Consider the following 22,925-nt stretch of genomic DNA (forward strand, 5'->3'; position numbering starts at 1 on the left):
GTCTTAAGGAAAGATTTCGCCCTTCCAATGGTGCGAGTAAAAGGCAGCAAGGGCGTCTTTCCTCACAGGATTCAATGGTTACAAATGATCGACTTTGCACTAGAAACGACTACCCTCTAGAACAACAATATAACTCTCTCGGCGACGGAAGAAGAGAAGAAGATTTAAGCAATTGAAGACTTATCGTTTCGTGTAGGGTGGAGAGAAGGGAGTATCCTCTGTTTATTTTGGTGTGTATGGAGGCAAAGACGACTTCGCCTCTTCTCTCAATATATATAAAGCTAAAGAAAGATTGTATACACGAGTTCTCTCTTCTGTGTCTCTCTCTCTCTCTGTTCTGTGATTGATTGATCTCTTATGAACACAGCAGTGTTTATATAGAGGTATAATCGAATCATAGATGGAGAAGGACACCCTCTAATCGGTTTCACAAAACCAAATCAAAGTAGAACTACAAGCTTAGCGAAACTTTTTGCAAAAAAGCAAAAACAAGTTTAGGCAATTGATAATCCACTACCCACTAGTCAAACAGCCCAAGCCCACGTCACGACGCGACTCGGCTCGGTTTGGTGCGGGGCGGGCGGGCGCGCGCGTGTGTGGCTTTGGGTGAGTCCTCCCTCCTAACACAAAAGCCTTTGTACCCTAAGGGCACGCCCTTATGTTAGAGGTTCACCTCAAATACCTCACTTGCTAGTGGTGGTTCATCAATGTGGGACTAAACAACACACAAGTATTTGAAATACACATGAAGATTCCAACAAATGTGACTTCTCCTCTTAGAATCTTAAAAACCTCATCGTGTATGATTTGTCTTTGAGACGCACTAGCAGGACCAATTTGGACCATATTTTCCTTGAAGGTTGGGATCCAAAACTAGATGATATTGGCAATGCAGACCATCCGAAGAGAGTACTCGACAAAATCTTTTCATCGAACTTAGTCTTCTCGAGCACTCCCCCTTAGGTACCCCAAGACCTCCCAAAGCAACGCAACCCAACCTTCTTGGTCAGAAAGACTTGCAACACCATCAAACAACTACTTTGCATTGACAAAGTCGCCAATAGCGAAGTATTCCATGGCCATCATGTTTCCACAAAAAGATGCCATTCTTGAGGCTAAATACGCAGTGTTTAGAAAACGGACGGACCGGTGGTTGAACTGGGTCCGACCGAACCGATAAATTTTCGGTTCGGTTGGCTTAAAATTTGAGTTTATGGTTGGACCTTGGGTTTAAGCTTAAACTGGTGGTTGAACCGGCGAACGGTTGAACGGTTCAGCTCTAAACCGGATCACTCTTATATAATTTTTTTTTTTTTTTTTTTTTGAAAAATTGATAATGTGGGGAGTTGAACCTAACACCTAAACAAGATAATCCAAACTCCAAACCAACATACTACTATGTATTTCTTGTATAATAAATTTATTTTGATATATAATACCAATTAATATTGAATTAAAACATATATTTATTCATTTTATTATTGTAATTATTAAAAAATTTGTTAAATAAACATCAATCGGTCCGACCGAGTCGAACCATGGTTGAACCATTTTAACAAAAAATCGGTTCGATTACCGGTTCGGTTTTCAAAACATTGGTTGTACGTCTCAAATGTCTAATCTCGAGTTTGGGCTTTGAACAGTGTCAATGGCTAATTTCGTAATTTCCACAGAAAAAGAGTATTTAGGACAATTTATGATCCTTGACCAGTCAACTAACAGAAACTGTTGGTTGACTCCTATTGACTGTCAAGTTGGGGGGGAAATCCTAATTTCAATTATTATGGGGGGGTAATCCTAATTGCAACTAGTGGTGGGGGGTATGTCAATATAACCCAAAGTTTAAAACTAACTAATCATGGGTGCTCGTATAATTTGAGGGGTGTCGGCAAATAAACTATTTTGCAATAGGAAGTGGGCGGAAATAAATTTTTTTGCAATAACCAGAAGGCAGTTACTCAAAACCCTAGTCCAGAAAAGAAGAAAAAAATGGAAGATGTTAAAAACATGGATATGGAAGGAGTAGTAAGACCACCAAGGTACAGAGGAAAACACGACAAGCCAAAACCATGGGATGATGAAAGTATTGATCATTGGAAAGTTGAAAAATTTGACCCTTCATGGAACGAAAGTGGTTTGTTAGTTACCAGCTCTTTCGCTACTCTTTTTCCTGCTTACAGAGGTCACTCACTCACTCAATTTTAAATTTGAATTAGTCGGGGTTTTTTTTTTTATATAACGTTTTTTTTTTGTTGGACTGTTGTTTTTATTAGAGGTGTACTTGCAAGAAGTTTCGCCTATTGTGAAAGCTGCATTGAAGCCTTATGGTATTTCATTTGACTTGAATATGGTAAGAGTTTTTACGCATTTTTTTGTATTTATGTTACCGATTGTTTGTTTGTATATAAGTAGTGTAGTTGTTGAATGTGATGGAAATAATTTATACCCAAAAGGGTTTTTGTTTCGATAAGGATATATAGAGGTCATGTAGTGTAAATTGGCTTGTGTTGTTAGTTGTAAAGGATTTCATGTTTAGTTGTGTTTTAGATATGATTTGGGATTTTGAGTTCTTATCTTTTGAAGTATGTAATGCACGTAAATATGTACCTTGAATTGGCGGAAAGGTAATGGAAGGAATGAGAGGATATGTGGTCGAAAAATTTGTGTACCCAATATACAGATTTTAAAACCTGAAAACAATTGATTCCGTTAACTAAGGTTATTAAGTTAATATGTTCTGAAAATGTGCACATCATAAGACAATCTTGCAAGGATTTTGGATACACAGTTGACAGGACAAGGAAAATAGGAATAGGGGGAGCAATTATTAGGAGTAGCGTACCAAGAAAGAGCTCATAAATAGAATGCTTGGCAGAAAAGTTACGTTAATTACCTGCATATAGAGCACAATTGGTATAACATACTTTTACATTTCTTGTCTAAGTTTTGCTGGACTTGTTATGTGTATATCATATTATCATGAAACAACTATAGTTAATTTCCCTAACTTATTGTTACATTTGGCTACTCAGGTTGAGGGAACCATGACCGTTTCAACAACTCTGAAGACTAGGGACCCATACATTATTGTGAAAGCTAAGGAATTGATAAGGCTTTTATCTCGAAGTGTCCCTGCACCCCAGGTATGTATACTTTCATAAGATTTTGTTACTGCTAGTTTGAACAGTAACGAAATAGAAAATCTTTATTGAATTGTAAACACATTTGTAAATTCTATATGATAAGAATCACTTCATATTTTCTGTAGGCAATCAAGATATTGGATGATGAGATGCAATGTGATATCATAAGAATTGGGGGCTTGGTCCGTAGTAAGGTATGAAATGTTTGTTTCTCTTACTAATTGCTAGTGGACATGGTTTACACATATGAAGCTGAAACTATAACTTTCGTGGGTTGGCCGAAATGCCAATCAAGCTGTAAGTGATCTGTATAAGGTCTTATCTGCTGAATTAAGTTTCTTTAACGTTTTTTTTTTATCGTCAATGTTAAGCAATGTTCCAAAAACACAGCCTAGGCGGTGCCTAGCTGAACTGCTTAGGCCTATAATCGGTGAGCAAATCATGGTCTGATTAGACGGCCCCTGGCAGGCTGATTAATAGGCCTAGGCAGGACTGGACAGTTTAAACGGTCCAATTTATATTTTTTGTTTTTGTTTTTGTGAGGATACGCTTTGTAAGGTCTTGAGCCAAAGAATTAGTCGTGTAACTAAAAAATAGTAGGGTAAAACGAGTATTACCCCCCCAATAGAGGAGCCAATTAGGATTCCCCCCCCCCAAAATACACACACAAAAAACACGACTAATTCTTTGGCTAATTTCCCATCTAATTTTTTCCCACAAAAAACACGACTAATTTTTTTTTGGTGTGTATTTTGGGGGGAGACCCTAATTTCCCATCTAGGGGGGGAATCCTAATTGGCTCATCTAGTTGTGGGGTGGGGTGGGGGGTCTAGTGGGGGGGGAAGGGGGGAATCCTAATTAGTAACAGTTTTATTTTTAATTAGTTGTGTCCCCATGGCCTACTTCATATGGGTCCCATGGCACACTCCGTATCTGTGTATCCGTGTCAATGTGAATTATGATTAATGTGTAAATATTAAAATAAACCTCTATTTTACCGATCAAAAGAGAAAAAAAAATAAAGAATTGAAAGAAAGAAAGATTAATGTGTAAATAGGGAGGTCTAGATTGTGTGTTGTATATGCTTTGCATTAATGAAAAATTGACTTGCATTTAATGTGTAATGTAAATAAAAAATCGTAATCTTCTGCAGGAGCGATTTATTAAAAGGAGGCAGCTGCTTCTGGGGTCCAATTCGTCCACGCTGAAGGTGATTATTGTTAACCCTTTTGGGATCATACGTGACCTTTACTAACCTTCTGTATTTTGACAGCACTTGTTCTTATGGTTCCTTTGTGGTGCTATAAATAAAAAAAAAACGCTCTTGTTGGTCCATCCGCAGAAACTAACTAACAAATACCCCCCCTCCCAACACGCACCCACGCCCTTCCAACCAGTCACACAAATTAATCTTCTTCTTTCTTTAGACTACAACACACACCCATGCCCTTCCAGCCACTGATGCACAAATTGGTCTTCTATACTGACACGGCTTTTTGTGTGATGCAGGCTATTGAGATTTTAACAAATTGCTATGTTCTAGTTCAGGTTTACTACTACCACATTTATATTTTCTGAAGATTTGTTATATTTTTGTTATGTTTTGTTCTTGCTATTTTGATTGAACAAATCTCAAATTGGGGTAATAAAATTTTCCAATATTGCTTGCAGGGAAACACTGTCGCTGCTATGGGTTCTTTCAAGGGTCTAAAACAAGTTCGAAGGGTTGTGGAAGACTGCATCCAGAATAAATTGCACCCTCTACGTCACATCAAGGTGGCTCGCCTTTTTATTTCTTGTTTTAAATTGTAAATACTATTCATTTGTGTGATGGTTTACTCCATTCTGTGTATGTAGGAGATGATGGTGAAGAGAGAGCTTGGAAAAAGACCCGAACTTGCAACAGAGAATTGGGATAGATTCCTTCCAAAGTTTAAAAAGTATGGACTTTGCACTTTTTCATCTGGCTGTATTAATTTTGTTTTTGTACTTATTTGCAGCATTTTTAAATGCTCATCAGGAAAAATGTTCAGAAAAAGAAAGCCATAAGCATAGAAAAGAAACCATATACACCTTTCCCTCCTCCTCAACCGCCTAGCAAGGTAAATGGTTTTTTGCTCTGCTACAAATTATGAGATAATCTAGTCTATTCAGTTTTGTCTTCAGTTGCTTTATGCTGTTTTCATCTTTTCTTTGCAATTTCCACTGCAAAATGTTGTGCATTGCACTTGTTCCCTACCCTAGACATATTGGGAGTGGGTAAGCAAATATATTAGCACATGATTGAGCCTTGACATGCTTTTTTCTTCCCCCCAGAAAGGTCATGCGTTAAGATAGATATGCATCATTTTCGTATGAGTTATGGTTCTTTGGTTATGTACGTGTAGTGCCAGATTTTCCAACAAGAAAAACTTAAATTAGAAACCTATGCATCTGGTGTTGTTTGACTGTATCAGCGTGCTGTTTCTTACGTTATGAAGTCGATTTGCTTTTATATATCTCCAGTTTTTATCTTAGGATTTTCTACTGTTATATTTCATGTTGATAGTATTCATGTTGAATTTTATTGTCAATGCTGGTTTCCCACTATTTGAACATGTGTTTGACAACATTCTCAGATTGACCTTCAATTGGAAAGTGGCGAGTACTTTTTGAACGACAAAAAGAAATCCGCAAAGAAATGGCAAGAGAAACAGGAGCAGCAGGCTGAAAAATCAGCTGAAAATAAGAGGAAGAGAGATGCAGCATTTCTTCCTCCTGAGGTTTAATTTTGAGCTTATGAAATTCTCTCTCTCTCTCTCTCTGCACCTCCAACTGTACTTGGTACTATCACCATATTTTCTTCTTCTCACTTAATTTTCCATTTGGTGTTAGGAACATTTGGGGTTGAATTCTAGCAAGTTTGGAGATGGAAAGAATGATGTGACTGACATAGTAATGTCCTTGAAGGTATTTGAGATGTTTCTTATATTCTTGATAACTTGGTATCACGTTATAAGACTTGTCACTTGATATCGATTTGCAGTAATCTTGATTAGTAGAAATGATCAACATTGTTAAAATAAACGTTGTAAATGCCTCTGGATGATTATACCAGGGGTCTTACTGAGTTTACTGATCTCATTTAAAATAGGCTTGCCAATCAATAATAATAACAAAAACAAAGCGTAGAAATGCCATCCTCTAGGAGCTGTACTTTATCTTCAATGATGCTGATTTAGAATGGTTAAGCATTGGAGTTAAATTTCATGGTAGTATTTTTGTTAATGTGAAGCTCATTATGTATGATACAAATGTGCATATGAAATGCTTAGTATTCTGGATATGAAGCAAACAATGAACTGTGAAGAGGCACTGTAGAATGAGCGTTTTCGGCAAGCAGTAGAATTACACCCCACAATTATGTTCGACTTCAGAGTTGATTTCATACAGTCGTCAATTTTTTTTTCTTCACAGAAAAAGGCAAAGGACCTTGGGACGAAGAAAGCGGTTGAGAATGTTAATGCTGAAGATTATATTGTGGCGCCTGCTGAAACATCTTCGAAGAAAAAGACTAGGTATGGCCTTCGCCAATTTTACAGATCTGATAGTTTGGCTTTATTGAAACCCCTAGTGGTAGTAATTGCTGAGTTGGGCATTGTGTGTATTGCAGGAAAAGATGATTCTCCAATATTACTATTGAGTACTGATGTTTGGCCAAGACACAGAACCAGCGCAGCAGCTGTCTGAATTTGATGCATCTTTCGCTCCAGATACTTGGAAAATCAAAAATTTTGTTTAAATTTTGAACTTCATGACAAAATTACTGCCTATGCTAGCATTTGTCATCACTGTTCTGACTCTGTTGATTGGAAATGTTAATAAATCTTAGATTAGTAGAAGTTTGTTAAATCTGGTGGAGGATTTAACTCTTTTGTTAACTCCTCTGACATGTAGCAGAGTGTGCTCCCCTAACAAATCTTTGTAACCGCGACTACAACCAAAGACAGCAAAAAAGAACAAAATAAAAAGAAGAAGAATGTGTATCTGACTGCCTGTGTATTTCAATCTTTGAAGAGTCTTAATTATTTTGGTTTGATGGGCGATCCTTTTTGGTGCAGATTAGTGGAGGAACTTTCCAGTTGTACAAGGTCCAAAAAATTACCTCGTCTAGTAGCACTAAAACCAGTCTCTTTGGTCCCGCTGGATATTGGGGATTGTAGGCTTCAAATCAGACGTGCTGGTCAGGTTTCAAGTACCCCCCACATGGTTGCTAGATAGAAATCGAATTGCCTATAAAAAAAGAAGAAAAAAAATCGTTCTATAATTTGCTGGTGCCATTTAATGCTTTGCTTTTTGATAAATTGATAGCTGGAAATGGTGCAAGTCTATAGATAGATATGCTCATAACTATTCTCACATAATGTAATATTCCATCATTCCATATTTCCACCTCTACTTTTTCATCATAAAGCCCACTTTACCACATTTTCAGCTTTGGATTCTTGTTTCCATTATTATCCAACTATCCAAAGCATATTTTCCTAGTGAAAAAAATTCAAGTACACATTCTTCTCTATCATCTCTAGGGCAAACCAATAAGAGAGGAGGCCCAGGAGAGTTCAGCTGTTTTTTAGCAACACACTAGAACTACAGACAAAATAGAGTAAGAAGGTGCTGCAGCAAGACAATATTTTTATACTTGTCAGAAGAAACCAGACAGCTCAGAATCATGATTTCTGTCTGCTCTTATCTTCTTTCTTCAACTGTCTTGTAGCTAAACACTCAAATGCTATTCCCATTTCCTCTCCCCTTCTTCTTTCTTATTAATTCCCCATACCCACTCTTGTTTCAGTAAATAAAAAAAAACTCATAGTCTAGAATGGGTTGTGTAGCATCAAGAAGAATAAATAAGGAAGAAAGAGTACAGATATGTAAGGAAAGAAAACGGTTGATGAAACAGTTATTGGTACTTAGAAGTCAGTTTGCTGCAGCTCAAATGTGTTATTTACAGTCATTAAAGAACACTGGCGTTACACTTCGTCAGTTTACTGATTCTGAAACATTAGACCTTGCTGATATATTACTACCACCTTCTTCTTCTTCTTCTTCTTCTACACTTATAACTTTACCTCCCCCTCCTCCCCCACTTCCTCCTTTTAGCCCCGATCATGAAGAGGACGATGGGGGAAGTGGAAATGAGGTTACTGATGAAGAAGAGGGGGATGGTGTCATTTTGACACCGCCCCCACTTCCTCCAAGCTTAGATTGGGACATTATGGATTCTAATAGCTCCCAAGAACAAGTTATTGAGGAGGAAGATTGGGCGGAGACAAATACGGAGTTCGAGAAGGAGGACAGCGAGAAGGAGAAGATTGTTACTGACATTGTGCTTAAGCCTCTTTTTATGAAGGCATTGGGGGATGATGATTATGTAATGGTGAGTTCGGGTTCGAGTAATGTGGCTGCTGATACTGCTTTAGTTATTCCAAGTAGTAGGAAGGAGAAGACCCTTGCTGGGATTATTAGAGATATTGATGATTATTTTTTAAAAGCTTCGGCGTCGGGGAGGAATGTGATTCTGCTTTTGGATATCAATAGGAATGGTGACTCTCTTTATCAGAATTTTGGAGAAAGCATGAGTAAGAACTGATTAGTAGTTTGTTGTGTAATATGTTTGTTACCTGATTAGTATTACTAGCATTTGTTAACAAAACCAAACAAACAACAATGTAGCTATATTCACTGTTTTTTTAATGTAGTTATTGAGGTTGCGAAGTTCATGACTGTGGTTTGTTTTACAGGGAAGCCGTGCAAGTCTTCTAAGGTTTTTAGTGCACTTTCTTGGAGTTGGTCTTCAAGAGCCCTCCATTCTAGCAAGGATGCTATAGACTTTAATGAACCTGGTGAACCTTTCAAGCCTGGTGCACATGGCGTTACACTGGATAAAATTTACACTGAGGAAGAGAAGCTGTACAAGGAAGTTAAGGTAACTGTTCGTCTTTTAGTTTGTTTTTAAACATTGTAACAATATATGTAAACTCCATGCAACTCATACTTGGACAAATAATCGAGTTCATATTAATAGGTAGGATAATGACTTTCCATAGGCTGTTAAGTGTGGTTAGGATGTTAAGCAAGTGATGACTAAGGGCAAGTTAGGTAGGAGAAGAGGGTTCATGTTAGATAGGGACTTGAGAAGAGATGTTTTCTCTTTTGTGAGTCCACTATTACTTCTCTTACCCTGCAATTTATAACCAAGGGACCGAATGTGGTGGGAAAGTAATGGCGTGCTGATGATTTGGGAGTTCCAACACACTTTTTCTCTGACATTCTGGAAATGATGTCAACTTCGAATGGTTTTGTCAGGGAGTGTTTGTAACCAAGTGCTTTTTGGTGTGTGCTACTCTGGTGGCGCCCTGTGTCAAACTGATGGTGTCTCACTCCCAGGAACCAGATGAGATAGGGTGTTAGGTCACAGCTTGTTACCTTTGGCACTTTAGGCGAATCCAGTTAATATCTACGCATCAACATGATCTATGGGCAAGTATCCGAGCCCTTTGCTCAAAGTCTTACCCATGATCATGATTTCACATTGCTTCCATCAGGCAGTTGAAAGTTCATTACCTTTTAGTTACTTTTTGTTAAATCTTTCACCCACTTTTGAAGAAGCATCCAGAGTCCCAAGCCAACTACAACCTATTTTCCATGAAAGTGTTTTCTTTTCTCGAGAAAGCGCTTACCAAATGGACCATTGCAGATAATATTTTATATAATCAGGCATGATCCAGGCATTGAAAAGTGGAATAACAATATGATCTACTCTTCTTTCAGTACTGAACTGGTATATCTTGTGGGATTCTTTTGCTGCAGGAGGAAGAGAATACAAAAGTGGAGTATGGAAGGAAAACCTTGTTACTGCAGAAATATGAAAATGGTGATAAAGATTTGCTGAAGACTGAGGAAACTAGATCAAGTATTGAGAGCTTGCAATGTGACATGTCTTGTATTCAACAGTCAATAAGTGAAACACATTTGTCTATACTGAAACTAATAGATGAGGAGCTACATCCTCAGCTTGTCATATTGTCGTCCGGGTAAATCACATAGTCAATATCTATCCTTTAACTTCTTTATCATATCTCACTCTTTTTCTCGTGCATGTAGGAATACTTTGATATTCTTAGGCACTTCATTGACCTGTGAACTCTCTGTTCCTTTATTGTACCTATCGACATATACTTTTCATGAGTTATCAGTCATCCACTCCAAGTCGTCATAGAACAAGTGGTGCTATGATAGCATTTCGGACCTTCCTATGTGCTTGTAGTTGAACCAGTTTAATGCATCACACTTTTTATAAAAGCAAGTGTCAGTGTATAATTCATAAAGTTTGAGACAGTGATATTGGGTCTGTTGTTAGGTTTCTAAATGAAATATTATGTTATATGCACGCAACCATGAGACACCATTTGCAGATGGAATGTCAAACATAGGTTTGCCTTACAAAGGTGTAACAGAGAAATTTGGTACTGTTGTACGGAAAAACTGTCTCTTAAGCTTACTTATTGTCTAGAAATATTTGTGAAGGGACTCGGGGTGCCAGAGTAGGTGATGTATCTTGTTGGCGGAAACATCAACAATGGATGAACATCAATAAGATTTAATAAAACAAACACCTAAATCTAGGGTTTAAACCTTCAAACATGAATAACAATTCACAAAGAATTAATAATCAATAATAACCCCTTAACAATAAAGGCCTGTCTTTATATAAGAAAACAATTACTAAACCAAATAGGAAACTATCCTAAGTCCTATTCCTAATTGAATTAGGAGACCAAATAAAATATAAACTATTAATTTTAATTAATACATGCTCATGCATCATACTCCCCCGCTTGAAAGAAACTCGTCCTCGAGTTTGTTGTCTTGAAAATCTTCAAACCCACAAAAGTTCTTCATAATCGAATACGCCTCCCCGGGTTGCAGAAAATTCGTCCTCAAATTTTGCCCAAGTAATGACTCGCAAAAAGAACCAAGTACCATGCATTCTTTCCCCAATTCACTGAATGAACAGACTTTGTTACCTGGCTGAGTGTTAATGCCTCATCTCTACCGGGTATTCTTGGCTGATCAATACAATAATCAGAAAAGTAATATTTGGAGTAAACAAAAATACTAGGATAAAAAAGAACTTCGGATTCTTCTTTCTTAATATTTTTCGCTGCCCCCGGTGAAAGTTGCACCATTGTAGAATCCAATAGGGGTTTCTCCTCTTCAATTGATAATAGTTGTTGACGAGAAGGGAATAGATGATGATTTTCAACAGTATCATATGCTGAAAGTTGGTTGGATTTGTCCTCACTTACCAAGATACTATTCTGAACCACATGAGTTGCCTGGGATTTTGTATCATCTTCAGTTGGTGTAGAAGTAGAATCTTTTGAGGTATTCCTTGGATCATTCGGTTGGTGGTCAGTGAGTTTATCTGTCGTGGGATCAATGGCAGCACAAACTTGTCGTTCACGAGAGCTTATAGAGGCTGCTTGAAACAAAAGGTGTTGGTGTTGGCGTTGCCGCTCGCTTTCATAATTAGATGGTGGAAGATGTTCTCATGTAGGATCACTGTATCCGTGTTTCCTTGTTTGAGATAATTTGCCTTGTTGGTTAGGAAAAAAAGGTTCATGGGTTTGCTTAACTAACAAAAGTGACTTTTTTCCATGGTGGTGGTAGTGACAATTTTTAAGAGGGGAAACACCATCCCTCCTTGTGTGGTCGGAATCGGAATCATACATCGATTCGTGGGAGGAAAATTTGCATCTTTTTTCTGACTTGAATTATTGTCTCAAACTAACAACCAATGATGGAGGAGGGGAAGGAGGTTCATACCTTCTTGAAGGAGTAAAACTCTCGCGTGGCGGCTACAATCCATATCGTAAGTTCTCTCATAATTGTGATCGGCATGGTACTTCAACCAATGGAAACGTCGATGATCGAGCAGCGGCGGTGATTCTCTTCTACTTCTCCTACGATACTCCATGACAATTAACCAAGAAAATTGAAAAACGTTTTTTTTTTCCCCGCAGTGAATAGTGTTCGGTGAACAGTAATCCCGGCGAACAGTGCTCGTGAACAGTGCTTTCTCTTTAAAAAAAATTCCAAAAATCGATTGACTCTTGATATCAAATTTGATGTATCTTGTTGGCGGAAGCTTCAACAATGGATGAACATCAATAAGATTTAATAAAACAAACACCTAAATCTAGGGTTTAAACTTTCAAATATGAAGAACAATTCACAAAAATTAATAATCAATAATAACCCCTAACAATAAAGGCCTAGATGTTTTTATATAAGAAAACAACTACTAAACCAAATTGGAAACCAAATAGGAAACTATCGTAAGTCCTATTCCTAATTGAATTAGGAGACCAAATAAAATATAAACTATTAATTATTAATTAATACATACTCATGCATCATAAATTTGATGTATCTTTGTCACGGAAGCAAGAACAATAGATACACAATGTATAAAAATACCCAAAACTAGAGTTTAATGAATAAAAATGAATTTCATAAATTCAATCTAATAATAAATCAAGTCTGAAAATCTTAAGGTTTACATCTGCTTATATAGAGAACTAATTAACAAATCCTAATCATAATAGAACTTGGAAAACTAAAATAGAAGTTAGTCTAATTCTAATTAACTAAGGATTTAAAATAGAAGTAGAATAAAAGATAAACTCTAGGTGTAGCATTATGCATGTGCTGTGCACATGATAATCTATTGCGTCCTCGCATCAGTAGGCCTCAAGCTTAAACTGGAGATGTTTATCTTTCATGCTTGTCCATACCAGTTCCACTAATCAGCTTTATCAGACACATTTCTTTTATTTTTGTTTTTTAACTTTTGCAGGCTGGAATATATGTGGAGAACAATGTATGAATGCCATCATGCTCAGAACCTTATTACCCAGCAGCTGAACCATCTCATCAACCATCCGAGCATAGAGCCAACTACTGATTACCATCGCCAGTCTACAGTCCAACTTGAAACGGAAGTCAATGGCTGGTACATCAGTTTCTGCAACCTCCTCAAGTCTCAACGTGAATATGTTCAGGTTCTCAATCGGTGGGTTCAACTCACCGACTGCCTTGCTGATGATCAACAAGAAAGTGATTGCTTATCTAGTGTCCAAACCCTCTGCGAAAAATGGCAGCTTCACACAGACCATTTACCTGACAAGGTACTAAGAATTTCCAACTCATCTTGCATTTTGGTGAATTTGTGATGGCAGTATACTTTTGTAAGATGGGTATGCACTCAACACTATTCCAGGGAAAATAACCCACGATTTGTGGGTCCTCTCCTATGCCAAAAGTGAATCTTATAGATTTAAGGTGTGTTAGATTGAAGAAAGGAACTTTTACCTGGGAAACCCACCTCTTTAGTGGAGGATCTCCATGAAAGAAAAGCACGTAGGGAGATTTTCCACCACCTTCAAGAGCTTTCATGAACAACTCTCAGTTACAAGTTTCTCCACCCTATAAAATTTTCCCATAAAAAATGTTCTCGAGGTGAGGGGAAGTTCCCTTGTCTGGTCCTATCTTATGACATTTTCAACTAAAAGTGGATTTCCCAGGGAAATTCACTTGTGGAATCAAACACACCCTTAGTTACAACTTATGATCATAGTACTGTCATTTGTAGGAGATATCAAGTGGATTTGGGTAACATGAAGCACCTGAAAATAGGAATTTTAGGGACATGAATTTCCCTAGAACATCCAGGAGAGTAATTCAGTTGTTGGGAGTTGAAACAATTAGGATGGCCAACTATATGCCTGCTGCTTGTTCTTTCATATTGAGGATATTTTAGGTTCACTTCCCCAATGTGACAGGTAGCGTCTGAAGCCATTAAGAGCTTTCTTTCTGTCATCCACTCCATCGCTCTACAGGAGGCTGAAGAACACATGCTACAGAAGAAATCACAGCGACTTGAGAAGAAGTTGCAGAGAGAACTCAACTTATTAAATGAAATGGAGAAGAAGTTTGTAAGTACTATGACTGATGACATGGTTTTAAATTTGGGTCCTAATCACCCTTTAGCAGTGAAGCGTGCGAAAACTGAGCTATTCAAGAAAAGGGTGGAAGATGAGAAAATAAAGTATCTTAACTCAGTTCGGCTCAGCCATACCATGACCCTGAGCAATCTACAAACAAGCCTACCTAATGTCTTTCAGGCACTGACTGCATTTTCAAGTGTGTGCTCCCAGGTATTTGAGACCGTTAACAGCCAGAATAAGACAGCAGTTTCTCATGGTTGTGAATCAGAAGTTTATTGCGAATCTTCCCAAGTTAATTCAGCTAGATCCCGTGGTTCAGAGCTGTACCAGATATGCTGAGTTGATATCTGCCACCATATTCCTTCACACATTTGCGATTAAGTTTTTGCCAGAAAACAATTGAGAATTCAGATGATCTCAGTCTTATGTATAAAAAAGTCAAAGCCAATACTTATTAAAAGTAAATTTGGTCATACATTCACCAATGAATATACTGATGTAAAATGTATGAATTGAAGAGCACAATTTTATCCATTGACCTTAGTAGTTATATTAATCAAGGCCCAAAATATCGATATTGATGAATATATCGGTGTACTAAAAAACCGATATATGTTAGATATATCTATTTTTTCTGGTGATCAGTCTAAACTATTTAAAATATCGAAAATATCAGATATATTAGAAATATATTGGAAATATCGAATTTATATTAAAAAATGATTAAAAAGTCAATTGATATATATTGTAAATATCGGATATATCGATTATATTGGTGATATAAAATTTTATATTAGAAATTTTGATATATATCGGAAAAAAAAAGATTCTAAATTTGTCGGTGGATATATATTGGAAATATAAATATCAGTGTACTAAAATATCAATATATATATCAGTGATATATTAGATATATAGGTGATATTTTGGTCCGTGATATTAATCATACACGTGCAACCAAAAACAAATAAAACTTGGTAACCCAAAAACAAACAAAAGATCCGAAGTGATTGTTTTTACACGTGTCCCAAAAAAAACAAAACTTCGTACTTCAAAAACAAACAAAAGTTCGGAACAGTTTTTTTGCTTTTACACACGTCAGGAAAATGAGGCAGAGCAGAACCGATACACAGCGCAAACGGCTAACTTTTTTTTTGGCTTTTACACTAGTCAGAAAAATGAGGCAGAGCAGAACCGATACACAGCGCAAACGGCTAACTTTTTTTTTGCTTTTACACTAGTCAGAAAAATGAGGCAGAGCAGAACCGTTACACAGCGCAAACGGCTAACTTCACTCACGCTGCTTATAAGTAGTAGAGATAGAGATGTGGACCTGTTGATTCCGATTTTTTTTTTCAAGGTGAACTGTTATTGTATGTACTAGTATTTCGCCCGGCCCATGGCCAGGTTTGTTTTTGTTTTGGGCTTTACATGTGTTTTGGGCTTTTGTTTTAATTTTGCATACTATTTACTTGGTTTGGTCTATAAATTTGTTAAAGCCAACGTCCAGTTTTACAACTGAAGCCCATGGTGCATAGAAGCCCATTATTATAAATCTGTAATTGGTCTTTAAAAGTTAAAATTTAAAAGTGCGTTAATTTTGAAGTCCAATTTGTTATCAATTGTGGCCTCCTGAATTTAGTTGGTTTGGTCTCATTGTTTATTTTTTAAAAGCCCAATTTATTTCTAGAACACACGTGTCCTTTATGTTGACACTTGACACATGTTATGATAAGCTCAATTGACTTGATGAAATGTTTTCTTATTGCTTCATTTTGTGTAATCTTATGATTGAGATTGGTTAGTTCCACATATTGGCATAATATATTGTTGATTTCAATCTGTTCTAGTTAATTTTTTCAAATTTCTAAACCGAAAGATACAACACTTCATCAATGATATCAACCTTAAGACAAACTTATTCACTATGAAGTCTTTTAAAATATATTCCAGTTAAGTACTCAATTACATTAGTTATTCTTTGTTCTATTTTCTATTATTGAATTGTTGTATATATTTTGTTTTTAAAATATTGCTTTTCGTATTTTTCTTTTACAGTGCCCAAATATTATTTGATTTAATCGGATTGTATAATTTTCTTAAACAGATGACTCAATTCGACACACTGATCCAATTGTTTGTTATATGTTAAATAGTTTTTGTTCATGATTTTTCCTTTTTTTATGTTCTTTAGTGGTATCTTTCCATTTGATGTTAGTCTTTGTCACTGTTCTGTTTGTGTCTTTGTTGTGTGATGCTAATGGTGACTCTTTTTTTCCCCGCAGTTGCTTTTGAAAGTTTTATTTTGCCTGTGGTTATTGCTCTCTCACTCAATTACTTGGCCTAAAATGAGGTATATTTTACACTTTGAATTAAGTTCTGGTCTAACCTTCCATTTTTCAAAGTTGTATTTTTTTTTTTTTGGCTATATTTTTCCAGTTTTGATTTGATTTTATGTTTCTTTTTCTTTGTTATTTTGTTGGAGGACTCGCCGTTGTATAATATCTTGGGTTGGGCTACGTGAAAGATTGAGAACATCCTGCATCATGTCTATAATATGCTCTACTATGTTTTTGTTGGAGATATCCTTGTTGTATATTCCATTGGCTTAGATGCATGAAGAAACTGAACCTAGGCTTAAAGGAGGTAATAATGAAATTATGGTATCCTAATAGCCTAGCTATTATGTCTGTTTTTAAATCCAAATTGCATTTTTCCATTCTTAGATGATTATTGATGAGCTTTCTTCAAATGTTGACATCACATTTTAAGGGAAAGAAGACACTCAAATTTATGGTAAGTCTTCCATTTTTTTAGAAGATATTATATGTTTACATTGGCTTGGGCTGCATAAAGAAATTGCACCTAGGTTTGTTAATGGAAATGAGGTAATAATGAACCATGACTTTTAATGTGACAAATATATTAATGTAACCTAGATAGTTAGTGCGTCTATGTAAAATAAACTGTACTTTATCAGTTATCATTCAAAATCAAGGCAATAAGTAGTCATATAGCTACTAATTAAAGGTTCTAAAACTTCTAAACAAATGAAAATGCATGAACATTCCTAATAAAACTTGGCACAATTTATAATCCAATGATAACTCCTAAAAAAACTGATAATTCTATGTAACTCTATTCTATTCATCATCACTAATGTTGATTATGTCAGAATCTCCACCAGTTGTCACGTCCATTTGTTTGCCTTCATCATCACTTATGTTGATTGTTTCAACATGAGCAATTGATGTTCGCAATTCTCTGTTTTATGTTTCAACATTAGCAAGTGTTGTTCGCAATTCCCTATTTTCTTGTCCAATGTGCATGATATTAACATGTAGGCCTTGATTTATTTCATGAAATTGTTCATTGGCGTATTCAAGTTGTTTGATTTCCTTTAGTAGCTTTTTCATGAATCTGTCGGAGATGATTGATTTTGCTCTTTGCTTCTTTAAGTTCTATGAAGTTGAAATCTTTGACTTTGAATTTGTACCATTCACGTAGTGGCAGTTGTACTTTTAGATGTAGAGATCCTTTTATGATGCATTGAATCAACTAATAGAAAATGATTTAGATTAGTTTATATTGGAAATACATAATAATTTAACAATAATGGTTAAATTACCTAAAAAAATCTACCGTTATTTCTTTTTCGTGTTAAAATTCTCCATTTGTTATAGCGAGCAATCCTAGCATTTTCTAAGTTATTAATCTCTCCAGGAACTGTATAGAAAAAAATACGTCAGTGCTATTTTCCTTTTTTGTTATATGCATGGGTCATAGTATTCTGTGCTTCACCTTCAGTAACATAATAGTGCAGAAGTGAGTTTTCCAAAGTAGGTCACTGTTTAAGCTATGCTACAGGGAAGGCATATTCACCTACTAAAGAGTGTTGCACTACTGCATGTGAAAGATATAAAGGACAAAATCCAATTTGTTTGTGCTTTATAATCCAGCAGGCTCATGATGGAGCCCGTTTGTTCAAGTAGATGGGCCTTCAGGAAGCTAAAAGCTCCTTCAACTTCCTACTGTTTGTAACTTGGTTAATGCAAACATCAGTGATTGTCCAAGTACGTATTGTACTATCTGTCTTCAGTCTTTTGGTTTTGCTTGGTAATAACCACTATGACTTTAGGAAAGTTTCAGCTGTTAACTATTCTTATTGTTGTTGCTGTTATTGTTGTTGCGTAACTACACATTCTAATTTCTGTTCTTTTTCTTGTTTTTACAGAGCTTCTAAACCTAGCTCCCAATTCCCCTGACATGGGCATCTTCACAAATTCAACAAAAAGTAGCCCAGGTTAGCATCCTTCACTTCTTTCATATGAAAAACTACGTACTACATATAAGATATGTGGAAAAAAAAGTGTTGAAAGAAAAAACCACATAAAGTTCAAACTTGATCTTATCTCCACAATAAATATTTTTTATTAGCTTTTGTAGAATGTCATCTCTATGTCTGTCAGTTGTATCAGTCCCTTGCTGACCATACATTGTGCTACCATCACCAAAAATAGTATATGTTGGTGAAAAATAGGTTTCAACATAATAAAGAAGTATTTACAGTGTATTTTTTTACAGTTCTTATTGTCAAGTTTCAAGTACAGAAAGAAGTATTTACAATGCTTAATTTGAGGTTGAGTATATATGATTCAAAGGATTTAGTGCCAAGTGTAGTTCCTAAGTCAATCAAATGGTCTAAAGAGGAGTCTAATATGAAATTTGTAGCAATAAAGCTATATTCATCAGATGGGGCATTGAAGATTCATGTATGGAGTCAGTTATCATGCAAGAGATCCGTGGAACTATTTTCAAAGAAGCAGCCCAGGATGCTGAGCGTAGATTATATCTCATGAAAATGAAATATGAGGGACAAAGAGAACGGTTAGTGATCTTAACACTTTTCAGTGTTTTTATAAATTTACTTATTACGTGCTAAAACTCAATAATTCCTTACTTACTGTTTTTCTTTTAGAATGCCAATCTAGTTCGAGTAGGGATTTCGTTCCAACTTCTAAGACAAGAATCTAAATGATCACAACTGAAATATACACCTTGGAGAACTAAGTGAGAAGGATTTGATAGATAGATTTTTTTTTACACAAGTTATCTAAAATTTGTAAGTTTGTTTATAGTTAAATGAAAGAGAGAGAAAGATAGGGAAGGATTAATCCTACTTATGCAAGGCCTAGCTACAAGTCTTTTAGAAACAGGTCACTACCATCTCAAATCCCTAACATAATATACCTATCTCTAAACATATCATGCTAGCATGTAGAATTAAAATGATATTTCATCTCTGAAATATTATTCCAACTCCTAGTTCTACTTCACAACAGTTGATCAGATATTTGTCAATCTCTGTCATTTTGGGACATGATGAAAAATAGAACCTAAGTATTTTAAGTAGTGATTTTGGAATCCTAAATTTATAGCCTGATCCTCACATGAGCATCATTAACCCTCCCATTGGGAGAGTTTTAGCTCATGATCCTAGCATTTGATTAAAACTACAAGTAAGATAAGTAAAAAGAGATAGAAAGAATAAATGAATACAAAGCCAACTAATTACCTAAGGAAAACAGAAGTTTTTATTCAAGAACTAGAAGGTGTAGTCCTCCATTAACAAGTTACAAGCTTTTTTTTTCTTAAAATTAAAAACTAAAAGTAAAGACATGGAAGTAATTGAAAAGTAAAAGTCAAGGAAGTAAAAGCTAGCCAACTCCCAAAATCAGTCTCCCTTTACATAAGAGAGCATTTTTCTCTTTTCCCACGTGAAACACTCTCTTCTCATTTATTTTTCACTTATCCACAACTAATCCCCATTTGACACCTTTCATTTTTTTAGATAATCATCACCTAAATCCAACCAACTCATTAACTTCATGCAAGGTGTCAAATTTGCACCAATTATTTGCACCTTTGTCTTGACTTGCATGATGACTCATCAAATCTTATGGGCCCGCCTAGTGGGTCCACGTCATCGGTGGTGATCCGGTCTTTTGGCATTTTTACAACTTCCCGCCTATGCTTAGAGTTCGTCGCACTGATCGTCGGAGCAGTTCACTCGTTGCATTCGGAGTCCTGGTTCAAGAGATATGAGATTTGGAAGTTTGACGCTTATGTGCACGTAATCCCGTTTCTGACTGGATTATGTACTATTTGAGTCTTTGGGCTTTAGTCCGGATTTGTTGGGCTTCATATGGGTTTGATCGGTAAGCATGTGTATACTCCCTATTCTGTGCTTAAATGCTGGCTTATCATCATTTTTACATTAGTTGCTCAAACCTGCAAAAAGCACGAAGATGCAATTATTTCATGATTATTAAGCACAAAATTGACCGAAATGTTATGTCTCTACAGGTTTTTATAATACAGTTTTGGGTGCTTATCAGTTAGTTTCACTTGAAGCATTAGTGTTGGAAAGTGAGAAGGCCTTAAACTCGGTGATTGAAGAGAAGGAGCAATTACAGCAAGAGTTAGTCAAGATATCAGCTTTGCTGGAAGAGAAGGAGCGTGCTGATCAAATTTATCAGGATTTGAGCTCATTTAAAGACCAAGCAATTTAGCAGGAGAAATTATTTTTTGTGATAAAGAGTGAGTTTGAGGAGACATTGGGGCAAACACATTTATATGAGGACAAAATAGCCAAATTAGAGAAGACACTTAAGCTGACCATAGAAGATTTAAGGAAAATGCTTTATCATTGGTTGTTGCTAGAGAATCCGGCCAGAAAAAGCAAGTTGAATGACTTAGTACATATGTCTGGAGACTGTTAAAGAGTTTGAAGTCATTGAAGTTGAAAGGGAAGCTGAAGCAATAAACAACAATCAACAATCAACATCATCATTGTTATTTTCCAACATATTGAAAGTAAAGGTTGGTTCCAACATTCTATCACTACCCTCACTATTTCTTCTTCTTCTTCTTATTTTTTTTATGTGTTTTTTTGTTCCAATTCTCCGTCTTCTGTATGGGGTTCTTCTTCTGTACTTTCTTTTTGGTTATTTTTCTAGGAAGGGTTATTCCCAACCCAACCCACCCAACTTAATCATAGTACAACACGATAACGGTGATTTTTTTTTTGCCTATTTGCAGGCGTTTATGAAACTATGTTGCTGATGGAAAAGAACAATCATGGAATTCATTGTAAAGGTAAGTTTTATGTACCTGTCAAATAGACATTGCAAAAAGAATGAAAGAATATCGAAAATAAATAAAATAAGAACTGTGTTATGCTTTTTTTATAGGAAAAAGAAAAAGGAAGATTGATCAACCTTATTAGTAAATCTAACTATTTTTTCCATATTATTTTTCAACAGGAATAAAGTAACTTTGAAGGAGTAATTGAAGTTGTTGATTAACTAATTGAAGCACATCAAGTTTGAAGAGTTGCGGGTTCTTAAAGTTTGAAGTCCTTGAAGTTGGTATTTAGAAAGTTTGATTGTTAGGGTTGAAAGGTTTTTGTTTTATTAGGATTCATAGTTTATTAGGTCGAAGGGTTTCTGTTTTAGAATCAATTTATATGTTTTAATGTTCTGTAGTTATATCACGAATCAAAATTGTGATTGGTGTGTAATTGGTTTGTTATTAATATATGTATCTCGAGAACATCTAAACAATCTCGAGAACTTCCTGCGTCCAATGAAATTCAGGGCAAGGATCAATTTGCAATAAATCAAAATATTGTCCTGCTTTGTAATTAACTTTGTGTACTCACTTAAAAATACTGTTGACGTGGCCTCCTGAAATTGCAGATGAGCATTTTCGCCCACTGTGCATTAATAGATTATCTGCCTGTATACTATTTAAGAAGTATTAGGGGCCAACTCCTAGGTACAACCGTACACCTGTAAGTGATTGCTCCTTCATACTTACCTCTTACAAGTATTATTAGTATTGATTAAACTGAATTCTGTCAATGTTATACATGTTTGTCTTTTCCTGCGTGCACCCTTTTTCTTGTACAGGTTTTATTCTGTAGTGGAAGACAAAAGTAGGAATGTAGTATGCGTGAGCCCCTGCCCCCTGTGCCTGGCTTGACTGTACGTCCTGCTTGAATCTTTCAAATGGTGGATCATCCAAAACACCATACATCATTCTGACCTGGTCTCTTTGAACCAAAATGTAGGTATGTGAAAATGGTAAATGTGCCTCCTTCAAAGCAAAACCGTAGGCACCATGGATGCATGAACTATACTTCTGTAGGTTTGGGAAGTCCGTGAAGCTAGAACACATTTCTTGTAATCTCAACCCCAAACCTCTTCTTTACCTAGATGATTCTCTTGCTATGTGGTCGATCAAGACTATGGATAGATGAACTCTGATTTGCGACATGGAAATGGTATTGCCACATCCCAAATTGTGTATATACTCTGACCAAATGCATTTGGTATTTTCTTTACTGTTTCTCAGAAAATGTTACCGAAACCTTTCCATTTTACCATTACAAGTGATTTTGCGCCTGAATTGCGTAGGACACCATCACAAAAACTGTATGAGAAGAAGAGGCTTGGAGTAGAGCTCCGTTAGTGCATGACTCATGACTGCATGCATACCAATGTCTGTGCTGTTTACTTTCGTAACTTGATTATTAATATATAAGACCACTAGCGAGGACGCAATCTAAGGTCCATGAATTAGGCACACCCCTGGTCTACCTCTTCTGCAATCTTTCCCTGTGCAGCACTTGAGTCCTCAACCTTTTTCACCAAACTGAATTAAC

The 22,925-nt window shown here is 36.1% G+C and overlaps 2 protein-coding genes and 1 long non-coding RNA gene across 8 annotated transcripts; all 3 read left to right on the forward strand.

Moving 5' to 3' along the window:
* Positions 1–1,880: 1,880 nt before the first annotated feature.
* On the forward strand, positions 1,881–7,034 carry LOC147474035 (KRR1 small subunit processome component-like). The gene is made up of 13 exons (XM_086586770.1): positions 1,881–2,182; positions 2,274–2,350; positions 3,033–3,143; positions 3,269–3,337; positions 4,297–4,353; positions 4,653–4,691; positions 4,815–4,919; positions 5,001–5,083; positions 5,164–5,245; positions 5,762–5,905; positions 6,018–6,092; positions 6,600–6,700; positions 6,796–7,034. The coding sequence occupies exons 1-13, from the start codon at positions 1,990–1,992 to the stop codon at positions 6,803–6,805; spliced, it is 1,146 nt and encodes a 381-aa protein (XP_086442896.1). The 5' UTR covers positions 1,881–1,989; the 3' UTR covers positions 6,806–7,034.
* A 587-nt stretch (positions 7,035–7,621) lies between these two features.
* Positions 7,622–14,731, forward strand: LOC147474036 (protein ALTERED PHOSPHATE STARVATION RESPONSE 1-like). The gene is made up of 5 exons (XM_086586769.1): positions 7,622–8,764; positions 8,927–9,111; positions 9,996–10,219; positions 13,048–13,378; positions 14,033–14,731. Exons 1-5 carry the CDS (start codon positions 8,005–8,007, stop codon positions 14,534–14,536), a joined length of 2,004 nt encoding a protein of 667 aa, XP_086442895.1. The 5' UTR covers positions 7,622–8,004; the 3' UTR covers positions 14,537–14,731.
* Positions 14,732–15,950: 1,219 nt separating this feature from the next.
* Positions 15,951–21,906, forward strand: LOC147474037 (uncharacterized). 6 transcript variants are annotated; one of them, XR_015210174.1, is made up of 9 exons: positions 15,951–16,149; positions 16,483–16,860; positions 16,924–16,993; positions 18,065–18,270; positions 18,432–18,500; positions 18,937–19,084; positions 20,596–21,079; positions 21,299–21,355; positions 21,523–21,906. It is a non-coding gene; the product is annotated as an uncharacterized LOC147474037 (long non-coding RNA). The 6 variants fall into 6 exon arrangements; XR_015210170.1 differs by having other exon boundaries at positions 15,957–16,149; positions 16,483–16,843; positions 18,929–19,084; positions 20,564–21,079; XR_015210169.1 differs by having other exon boundaries at positions 15,958–16,149; positions 16,483–16,843; positions 18,929–19,084.
* Positions 21,907–22,925: the final 1,019 nt, after the last annotated feature.

The sequence above is a fragment of the Coptis chinensis genome, unplaced genomic scaffold (assembly GCF_015680905.1).
Source record: "Coptis chinensis isolate HL-2020 unplaced genomic scaffold, ASM1568090v1 utg136_pilon_pilon, whole genome shotgun sequence".
In the NCBI taxonomy this organism is placed as follows: domain Eukaryota; kingdom Viridiplantae; phylum Streptophyta; class Magnoliopsida; order Ranunculales; family Ranunculaceae; genus Coptis; species Coptis chinensis.